Source organism: Ursus arctos, unplaced genomic scaffold (assembly GCF_023065955.2).
Source record: "Ursus arctos isolate Adak ecotype North America unplaced genomic scaffold, UrsArc2.0 scaffold_6, whole genome shotgun sequence".
Taxonomy (NCBI): domain Eukaryota; kingdom Metazoa; phylum Chordata; class Mammalia; order Carnivora; family Ursidae; genus Ursus; species Ursus arctos.
Window position 1 is genome coordinate 6385164 of NW_026623078.1, and position 12206 is coordinate 6397369.

General features: G+C 33.3%; 1 protein-coding gene across 1 annotated transcript; it reads left to right on the forward strand.

Moving 5' to 3' along the window:
- Nucleotides 1–1976: 1976 nt before the first annotated feature.
- On the forward strand, nucleotides 1977–2822 carry LOC125283059 (olfactory receptor 4K13-like). Its single transcript, XM_048221679.1, has one exon. It carries the CDS (start codon nucleotides 1977–1979, stop codon nucleotides 2820–2822), a length of 846 nt encoding a protein of 281 aa, XP_048077636.1.
- The last annotated feature ends 9384 nt before the right edge of the window (nucleotides 2823–12206 follow it).

A 12206-nucleotide genomic window follows, 5' to 3' on the forward strand; every position in this document is an offset into this window, starting at 1 on the left:
TACTGATTTGAGTATCCTTACATCATCAGAAAATGAGAAAATGCTAAAGATAGAATTATGTGAATGCACATACATAAGAGCTATATGTAGTCAATGAAACACACAAATATATTCCGTATATGTTACCCTGGGGTCTCATAACAATATGTGAGGTAGTAGTGTAGGTATCATTTCATTTTTATGGAAAAGTAAATCAATGTTCAAAAGCTACGAGTACATTTCCTTAGTAAATGCTGAGGCCGGGACTAGAATTTAAATCTTCATTCTTGATTCAGTTTTTTTAAAATTCTGATAGTTAAGCTAAACAATAACCTCTGAATACTTCATTAACTATTAAGCCAAAAAAATGGAAATTCAGAGCAGATTTTCCACACTCTGTTTTGGTGCTTCAGGACTAGAACATGGTTTAAGTATGTGCTTCTATGACTGCATACGTATGAGTCTGGATCTGTGTGTTTGGTGTACTCATTAACAGTGTTTTTTTTTTTAAAGGAAGGAAAGAAAGGAAAAAACAAAAACAAAAACAAAACAAAACAAAACAGAAAACCTAGGACCAAAAGATCTAAATCATAATGAAAAGTAGATAAAAGTTAGCCAACAATATCAGGTCAATGTGGAAACACATACAGAGTACAAGTGTCAAGGCTGTATGAGCCAAAATAAGAGTTGAGTCAGTCTGCACGCAAGTGTGATACTGTGTCAGAGGAAAGCACTGGGTACAAAGATGATAAGCATTTAGGAGCCAAGGAAACATAAAAACTATTAGTCAAATGTTTGTTGGTTGTTCAGAGACCATCTATATACACAATGTAAAGGAACAAGAAAGAAAATTCTAGTCAAGAACCCGGCAACAATAGATTCAGGAAAACAGGCAAAAAGGCTCAACAGTGGAGGTCACGAGTTTTGTTCAGAAATCAAAGTATGAGATACACAGCACTATTCAGAAGAAGGAGGAAGAGGACAAGGAGATGAGGGGAGGAATGAAGAAAGAAGAATAAAAGAAATAAGGAAGGAAGAAAGTATAAAAGAAGGAAGAGAAGGAGTGAGGAAGGAAAGATGGGAGGGAGAGAGAGAGAGAAAGAAGTAAAGAAAGAAACCTGGACACTGAGAAACATTTATGGTCTTGTCCGGAAACTTCCTAGGAAGGTTGTTTTATTATAATTTATTATAATAAGGAATAAGTGAAATCATTGGTACACCTCTTTAGGATAAAAGAGAGGGGAGGGACGCCTGGGTGGCTCAGTTGGTTAACTTCTGCCTTGGGCTCAGTTCATGATGCCCGGGTTCTGGGATCGAGTCCTGCATCAGGCTCCTTGCTGAGCAGGGAGCCTGTGTCTGTGCTCGCTCTTTCTCTCTCTGTCTCTCTCTCTCTTTCCCTCTGACAAATAAATAATAGATAATAAAATCTTTAAAAGGAGAGAGAGAGGGGTGATAATACAGTATAGCTGATAGGGAAATTACGCTAAAGCAATTTGCTGAAAAATATAACAACTTCCGTGCACCTGAGTATTTTAAATTAGGGAGAGCGAAAGAGGCAAAAATCAAATACGAGTCACCAGCACCACAGAGTTACACAACTATATTACTACTCACTTGAACTAAATCATTTGACTAAGGGTCATTTGGCTCTTTTACGTATTGGCCTATTGAACTCATGGTTCATAAACACAAACTCATGACAGAAACAGCAAATCACTGTGGAGATGCACTCTATGCCTGCAAACTGTGTTTACAAATTTTTACAATGACTTTCTTATCTTTTGTGCCTTTCTGGCTGAAAATAAATTTGGTAATGTGAATGTTGCTTGAATTAATAAATTAAATGTATTTTTCTGAAATGTTCATTTTTTTCTCTTTCTATAGGAATCAAATACTTTCTATATGTCTATAGCTTCAAAACTATCACAGGTTAAATTACCACTTTTTCCAGATTTTCTACATTTTAACGACTTTCTGAAAACCCCTACATAGAGTAGATGGATATAATGAATAGGTCAACATCTGAGTTTGTATTGTTAGGTCTCACCAACACTCAGGAACTTGAGATTTTCTTTTTTTTCATATTTTTGTTGGCCTATGCAGTGACTGTGGCAGGAAACCTTCTCATCGTGGTCACCGTAACCTTTGACTCACTTCTGTACTCCACGCCAATGTACTTCCTCCTTGGAAATCTGTCCCTCCTGGATATGTCGATTTCCACAATAGCAACCCCTAAGATGGTCACAGATTTCCTCAGGGAGAATAAAACTATTTCTTTGTGGGGCTGTATGGCTCAGATGTTCTTCCTCCACCTTTTAGGTGGCAGTGAGATGACTCTTCTCATAGTCATAGCTGTTGATTGGTACATTGCAATATGCAAACCTCTTCATTACACATCCATCATGAATCGCCGGGTCCTCGTGGGCTCTGTGCTGCTATCATGGGCTGTCAGTTTTGTGCATCCCATGAGCCAGATGGTTTTTACTATCACCTTACCTTTCTGTGGCCCCAATAGAGTGGACAATATTTTTTGTGACCTTCCTCTAGTTCTAAAACTTGCCTGCATGGAGACCTATGTTCTGGAGTTACTGGTAACTGCTGACAGTGGTCTGCTGTCTTTCATCTGCTTCATACTCTTGCTCATTTCCTACACTGTCATTCTGGTAAGTGTCCGATGTCGATCCTCTGGTGGACTCTCCAAGGCTCTGTCCACACTGTCTGCTCACATTAGTGTGGTCACCCTGTTCTTTGGACCATGCATCTTCATTTATGCTTGGCCATTCAGTAGCTTTTCAGTGGATAAATTTCTTTCTGTGTTTTACTCATTATCACACCCTTACTGAACCCCATTATTTACAGTCTAAGGAACCAGGAAATGAAAGCAGCCATGAATAGACTGAGGACCCAACACATCAGATCCAGACAGACCTTCTAGGCAACAATCATAATGATGAAGCTTTTTAGTGTAAAATCTATGTACAATACATCTCAGAATAAGTTGATATTAATTCATTTTGTTTGTAGATTTTTTTAAATATTCATAATACATATTGAAATTGTCAAATGTTCCATCATTACACTTCTATAACATGTTCGGTTTTATTGGAGAATAATTATTTTAATTAAAATTCGATTCAGTCAGGGTTAATACTTTTTAATGTAATAAAGAAGTAAATAGAAAAAAAACTGACTCACTAACTATAGTTGGAAACCAAGAAATGCCCAAGACTAAATTTCAGTAAATAAAGAGGAATCAAAAAGGAATTTATTTATCTATTTTTAATTCAGAATTAGGGAACTTTCAACTAAATTCTCTAGTTGACTAAATGTGCATATAATTATATGAACTCTTGTAAACTCCTAAACACACACACATAAACTCACAGTTCTGTGGATCCTAATACATGTAAGAATTATCTTTTAACAAGGCAAACGGGCCAGTTTCTGTGAGTAGATAGATCTAAGTATCATTTACTCATAAAAAACACATATTTCTTTCTTTAAAAAATAGAAATTCCACCTGACATATATGCTACACTCAGCTCATTCTACTTCACTCTTTCCTTCATGTTCGTATACGTATTTGTTCTCATGTATCTCTCAAGGATCAAGTAAGAGCATTACTATTATGTTGATTCCCATGGACAAGGGAAAATGAAGAAGCGCCTACATATTCCAGGCAATCACATCACAACAAAACAGGAAGTATTCAAGCTGCCTACCTCGTATAAAGTGTATTCAATTAAAATGTTTCATCTGTGGTTCATGGGTATTAGAATAAAAAGACATTGTATGGCCTCTTTGATGTGCCTTCTTCTCTCCCACACACTCAGGAACATTTTTTCAGGCTTTTATCCAGTACTTGTTCATCACTGCCTCTTATATGTGTAATATACTAATTATAGACTAAAAGGTGCTTTAAAGATGTATTCTTAGCCATATGTGCATGACATATTTTAGACTCAAATTTTATTTTAAAAAACACATTGAAGAGGATAGGAACTGGGTCCCTAAGGATCATTGGGCATATATATATTTGTATCTATTTCTTATGAATTAATTCAATCATAAAATTAAGTGTAGACATTGATATAACATGTAGCTTTACCAAATTTCTAACATTTTGCCACATTTATTTCAGATTCTTTTACTACAAAAATGTATTATAAGAGATAATAAAGACTCCCAAGCAACCATTTACATCTAGTTATTTTATTGTAGCAAAGAACATCACTGTCAACTCCATTATTATTCCTTTGTTTTTAAGAATTATTTCCCTCATTTTTCATATATTGTGTATAAAAACATTTTGCATGTTTTTAACTTGATATAAATGGAATCTATATAAATATTATTATTCTAAACTTTATTTTTTTACTCAGTTTAATGTTTTAATGACTTACCTATTTAAATATATGCTTCTCTGGTTCATTTTTTATTGTGGTTAAAACCATATAACATTTTAAACATTTTTAAGTATACAGTAGTGTTAACTATGTGCACCTTGTTGTGCAACAGATTTCTAGAATTTTTCATCTTGCAAAACTAAAATTCTAACCTCATTTACAAAAAACTCCCCTTTCCACCTCTTATTAGCTCCTGGCAATCACCATTCCACCTTCTAAGACTTCGACTACTTGAGATTTATATAACTGAATCATGCAGTATTTGTCACTTTGTGACTGGCTTATTTCACTTAGCATAATGTCTTCAAATTTTAACCATACAGTAGCCTGTGACAGGATTTTTTCTTTTTTAAGGCTGAATACTAGTCCATGTTAGGTATATACCACATTTTCTTTATTCATTCATCCACTGATGGACATTTAGGTTGCTTCCTCCTCTTAGCTATTGTGAATAATGCTGCAATGAACATAAGTGTGTAAACATGTCTTCAAGAGCCTGTTTTCAATTCTTTTAGAGATATACCCAGAAGTCAGATTGGTGTAGCATATGGGAATTCTGTTTTTAATTTTTTGAGGAACCTCCATAGATTTCCAGAGCAGCTGCACCATTTACATTCCTACTAACGGAGCAAAAGTTTCCAATTCTTCCACATCTCCACATCCCTGCCAGCACCCATTATTTTCTGAATTCTTAGTTTTTGTTTTTGTTTTGATAGTGGCCACCCTAACACGTGTTGTTTTGATTTGCATTTCCCTGATAATGAGTGATGTTGGGCATTTTTTCATATGCTTGTGGGCTATTTGTGTATTTTTCTTGGATAAATGTCTATTCAAGTCCTTTGCCCATTAAACTGGTTTTTGTTGTTAAATTGTAGAAGTTCTTTATAGATTCTGGATATTAACTCTTTGTATTATAATTTATTTGAATATAGTTGACACACAATGTTACATTAGTGTCAGGCATACAATGTAGTGATTCAACAAGTCTATACATATATATGCTATGCTCACCACAAGTATAGTTGCCATCTGTCACCATATGGTACTATCACAATATCATTGACTATATTCCTTATGCTGTACCTTCCATCCTTGTGACTTATTCATTCCATAACTGAAGGCCTGTATCTCTCACTCCCCTTTGCCCACTTTGCCCAACCTCCATTTATCCTTCCCTCTGGCAAAGATTGGTTTGTTCTCTGTATTTATAGGCCTGATTCTGCTTTTTGTTTATTTATTCATTTATTTTTCAATATTAACTGTTTAACAAATGTATGATTTGCAAATATTTTCTTCCATTCTATAGCTTGCCTTTTCACTATATTTATTATATGAATTGAAAATATCTTTGCTCTTATAGATTATAAAACTTTGTGCTGTTTATAAATACACAAAATTTAAAATAGTTACATTTAATTATCTTTTCCTTTAGGTTTGTGATTTTGTCTCTTATGTAATACACCTTTACAACTGATTGTCCAAAATATTCTGTCTTCTCTTTTTTATAATTTTAAACTTTTTCTTTTATCGCATTTAGTTATTTAATCCAACTGGAAGTTAAATTTTGTATTGGTATCTGATAGGAATCTAATTTATTTTTATATGGACATAAACAGCCATCCAAATACCATCTACTGAAAAGCTTTTCCCTACTGATTGAAATGTCACCTTTGCCATATATCAAGAATCCCCCATTATATGCTTGGGTCTGTTTCTGGCCTCTGTCAATACTTTCATTGGTCATTTACACTACACTATCTTAAACATAGTTGTTATTTGTCATAGTGAATCTGCAGTCTCAAATGCTCTACTTTAAGTATATCCCAGTTCTTGTCAATTAACTCTTCCAGATGATTTTAAGATAAGTTGTCAAATTCTACAAAAACAATTTTAGAACAGCAATTGAAATCAGAATTTACAGATTAATTTATAAATAAAATAATTCATCAATGCAGCATATCTTTTTATTTTGTTACATTTTATTTTATAATATTTAGTGATATTTTAGTAGGTTGTATTGCTTTTGGCTAAAACCACCAGTACAATGCTGAAGGGAAGGCATTTTCCCCCCTGAATTTATAAGTGTTTGCTTCTAAAATAATATCATTTAAAATTAAGATATGTTTCTTTTATTAATTTCTAATCTTTTTAAAATTGTAAGTGATTGCTGAATTTATAAAAAGTTTATGCACACTTTAAGATAATTGTATCTTTTTTCATTTAATCTGTTATACTAGCGGATTAACTTAATATTGTCAACATTTCCTTGAATTTGTAGTTTAAGCTCCAGTTTGTAATAATACGGTTTTTCTTTTGCCTTTCATCTTTCCAGGTTTAATTTACTAGTTGTTTTCCTTTTGGTTTGTTTTAGAGTTGTTCTTTCTACAACTTTCTCTCTTTTTCTATTGTCTAAAACAGTTTAAAATGCAGTAATGACAGCTTATTTTTAAAAGTTGAGTATAAGCCCCTCCACCTATCACCATCTTTTCTACACTGAAGCTTGCTCACTTTTCAGGGAAAGCTTCAGCAGCATCTTCTGAGAGAAGCCTTCCCTAACCCTCCAAACTGGACTAGGACTCTGTGTTGTATTATTCCAAAGCAGCCTAGCATGCTGTTTTGTAGTGGTTGTCAGACCATAATATTTTAATCAAATGCTTGCATCAATCTATATTTCCCATTAGGACATAAAGAAATCATGAAGTCAAGGACCATGTCTATCTTATTCACTGGAATATCCCTAGTGGCTGTCTGCCATAAAGCAGTTACTTACTAAACACTGCGTGACCGACTGACTGATTAGATTGCAGGCATCGCTGACATAACTTGTCAGCTACATAAGCTCATTCTTCTTTGTAATTTTTAAGAGAAATTATTAGCTGAACATTTGAGAGACCCTCTTCTTCATGACAGGCCTTAATTAATTGCTTCTTTATATCATGCAGGCAAGAAAAGATTTAGAACACCAGACAACATTTATCAGTCATTTTTCCCCTACTTTTTCTGTTGTAACCATTTTGTAGCATTGAGATAAAAACAATGCTTCAGTTTGTTGTACAATTAGAGTGTATTTATTTTCATCTCTAAATTAATTCTTGACTGCAATTCTTTCATTCTAAATGTATTTATTTCCCTTTAAATATGTCAATTTCTTTATGAAATAGGAACTGTTATTTTATGAATCTAGGTGCTTTAATTTACAAAAATGCCATTCTATTTTATTTTCCTCTGAATACAATTCATATAATTTTATATAAAGAGAGCTCATTACTTCAAAGCACTGCTATTATTCAACAGTACGAATAAACTTACTTTACTTCCTATTCACCAAATGACGGACAGCTAAACTGCTTATGATTTCTTATTTCCATAAATGATTTCATTATTAATATTTGTCCAACAGCCCTATGTAGGGCCATGGCAATGAGCAGCACCATCTCCGATCCACCCAGGACATGAAGGACAAATATCTGGATGACACATCCCTGAAAGGATATGGTTTTGTGCCCTGAGTGCAGATCAGATATCATCTTGGGAACCATTAAGGTAGAAAGACACAAATCAATAAATGAGAGATTGGCTAAAAAGAAGTACATGGAGGAGTGTAAGTAAGGGTCAAAGGTCACTGTGAACACCACAAGGAGGTTTCCCAAAACAATTGTTACATAAAACACTGTAGAGAAAACAAGGAGAAAGTGCTGCACTGGTCTATAGGTAGAAAGTCCCAAGAATACAAATTGAGGCACTTCAGAGTAATTTGCTTCATACATTGGCTTTGCCTGGTGAACCTAAAAGACCAAACCAAAATAACGAAGAAAGAATTTATCAAAAATTATTATTTAAAAACACAGATTTGAGCTTTCATTAAGTCTGATTTTAAGAAGAAATCTTCAGTAACAGCCATAAGGTGTTTTCTTTAAAGCATCATTTAAAAAAAAAATTAAACATTAACTTTTTAAAAAGCATTCATATATTAATTTATCCATTCAGCTAATATACATAAAGAGAATAAGGTAATAATCCTACTGAGGATCTACCATCTGCCTGGTACTGTGTCAAGTTTTGAGGTAAAACACTGATCTTGACTTCAGGAGGTTTACAGGCTAATGGTGGATCTAGACATTAAACAGCTTTATACAAATAGAACTCTGATAATAGATTTACAGGAAATGAACAGAGTACCATCAGAACTATGTGACTCATTCAAGTGGTGATTGTTCAGAATATGCTTAACAAGGACTTACTACTGAAAAGTAGAGTCCAGACTATGGAAACATCATGTGTAAAGATCATGAGACAGAAAGGTTAGCAGGGCAAGAGGATGAACAATTAAAATCAGGCTGGAGTAATAGGCCAGCCAGGATGCAAGCTTGTATCCGTGAATTGACCTTTGCCTTACATCCTAAGAGCAACAGAAAATTATTGGGGATTTTAAGAAGTTGCTTGCTATATTTCTGCTGTCAAGCAGTCACCAAAGCTTCGATGTAAAGAACTGAATGAAAAGCCTAAGTAAACTTAGTGACCTCTCAGATTACTGAAGAATCATATATCAGTGTGGACAAGGTTAATTATTCAATCAACAGTGTTGGCACAAGGAGATGAAACTTGGAAAAATGTAGTTCTTTGACTTTCAACATGAACTCAAGGAAATTTTCAATGGATATTTAAATGTCAAGAAAAAAACAAAAGAAATATATAAATACTTAGACATTAAGAAGGAAAATGCATTTTTTTTTGAGAGGGAGGGAGGAGGGGCAGACAGAGAGGGAAGAAGAGAATCTTAAGCAGGCTTTAGGCCCAGTGTGGAGCCCAATGCAGGACTAGATCTCACAACCCTGAGACCATGACCTGAGCTGAAATCAAGAGTCGTACACTTAACTGACTGAGCCACACAGGCACCCCTGGAAAATTCTTTCTTAACATTCTTCATTAACAAAACAAAGAGGAAATAGCTGACAGTAACCAAGACATTAAAATCAAAATCATATCATACATAGCTATACATAGATAGAGAAAGATAGTGTACATAGATATGCATATTGATATTTTTATATGAAAATGGAAACACTATAAAAATAAAAGTAAAAATACTGTGGAAAATATCAGACAGATGATTAGCATTTTTAATATGAAATTAATTCTTCCAAATACATTTCAAAAATGTAATATACCAATTTAAAAATGAATAAAACATGAAAACTATTAACCAAAACAAAATGTCTATTAATCATAATCATGAAAATAAAACACTCAGTAATCAATTAAATATAAATAAGATTATGCCAGAGTGCCATTTTGTTCTAACACATCGTCTAAGTTTTTAAAATATTGATGATTTATCATGGATGAGGCTGTGAGGAATCAGATACAGTCATTAATAGTGCTTTCTATTATTTAGAATTTAATTTTTCCACATTTAACCACCTAGATTTAATATATCCACATTTCCCTTTATAAATTATGGATTTTGTGTTATTCTTTAAACTTTCTCCAAATAACGATTAGCCACCAAGTACATTTTAAATGCATTTCTTGCATTTGTGGTTACATAACTGCATATATTTGGCAAGTCATTGAATTGTGTATCTAAAAATTAGTGAATTTTATTCTGTGTAAATTATACAGCAATAAAAGTGATTTTAAAATGTAAAAAAAAGATTAAAAATAGAAATACCATATGATCCAACAATTCCAGTACTGGGTATTTACCCAAAGAAAACAAAAACATCTATTTGAAAAGATATCTGCACTCCTATGTTTACTGCAGCATTATTTACAAGCTATGGAAGCAGCCTAAGTGTCCACTGATAGATGAATGGATGCAGATACATTGTGTGTGTGTATTCGATTATATGGGTTATATATTTATTAGAATATATGGACTATTACTGGAATGTGGAATACTACTCAACCATAATAAAGAATAAGATCTTGCCTTTTGTGACTACTTTGATGTTGTGCTAAGTGAAATGAGTCAAGACAGAGAAAGCCAAACACCAAGTGGTTTCACTTACATGTGAAATCCAAAAAGCAAGACAAACAACAATTAAAAAAAAGGAAAAAGACCCATAAACACAGAGAAGAAACTAATGGTTACCAGAGGGGAGGGGGTGGTAGGATGGGCAGAGTACGTGAAGGGGATTAAGAGGTACAATCTTTCTGTTCTAAAATAAGTAACTCATTAGAATGAAAATACAGCATAGGGAATATAGTCAATAATATTATAATAACATTTGGTGACAGATGTAACTGCATTTATCATGGGGAGCACTGTGTAATGTATAGAATTGGTGAATCATTATACTGTACACCTGAAACTAGTATAGTATTGTATGTCAACAATACTTCAATAAAACAAGTTGCAGAATTCTTTAAAATAACAATAATACATACCAAAAAAGGTTAAGTTTCCTTAATTTATTTTTTTATAATATTTTTTATTATATTATGTTAGTCACCATACAGTACATCCCTAGTTTTTTATGTAAAGTTCCATGATTCATTACTTGCGTACAACACCCAGTGCACCATAGGCTGGTGATGGGTATTAATTTTCCTTAATTTATGACCAAGAATCTCACTTCAAGAAAATTTGCTTACTGTTATAATAGATAAATTAAAAAAAAGTTATAGGGCTACCTATTAGCACCATAGTTATTTAAAAAATATATGCAAGTAATGAATCATGGAACTTTACATCAAAAACTAGGGATGTACTGTATGGTGACTAACATAATATAATAAAAAAAATATTTATAAAAAACTTCAAAAAAAATTAAAAACATCAGAATAAATTTACAATTAATAAAAACAAAAAATATATATGCAAATATACATATGCATATGTATGTGGTTATGCATGCAAGCATATAGATATATACATACATATATGATTACATGAAGATATACGCATATATACATTTATTCATATACATAGATAATGCCACGTCAAAACAATACATAAAACAGCTTGAAGAGGCTTCTACTGGCCAAAGTGGGGACAATTTGAACATCAAATGGTTAATGACATTTTATTTTGAAAAACTGAGTAAGAATAAAATCTATTTGTCCACATTGAGATTAAAAATCAAATATAAATACACCATTGGCAGGAGTATGGGTGCACAACTGTAGACCGATTTTTTTAAAGAACAATATAGGAAAAAATGGATTATGCTCTATTTATCAGTGCTGAACTGAGTGTGTAAGTGATCCTTGACTTCTCTCAGAAGGCACATGACTTAATCTATGTGGGATCACTTCCTGTAAATGTTCTGTAATTAAATCATGAAAGCCACATACTTGCTCAAAAAAAAAAAAAAAGAAAAAAGAAATAACCTAAATGTCCACAATAGAGAATTAAACTATTAATAGTAATTCCACCTGAGGAGGCATTCAATTTTTTATATTGAAATCAAAGTCCATACTATGAAAGATATGAATAATTTTCATTAAATAAAAATAAATGGTTATAAAATAAAATGAATAGGAAACCCTAATCCCTAACCCTAATCCTTCGGAGAAGTCTCTGAACAGCAGGATACCAGGCACCTATCCTAACCCTAACCCTAGATCTGAGAAAAAAAAATTAATAGGAAACCCATTTTTTTTTAAGATTTTATTTATTAACAGAGAGAGAGACAGCCAGCGAGAGAGGGAACACAAGCAGGGGAAGTGGGAGAGGAAGAAGCTTCCAGCAGAGGAGCCCGATGTGGGGCTTGATGCCAGACCGCTGGGATCACGCCCTGAGCCGAAGGCAGACGCTTAATGACTGAGCCACCCAGGCGCCCCGGAAACCCATTTTTAAAACTTATATATCTATGG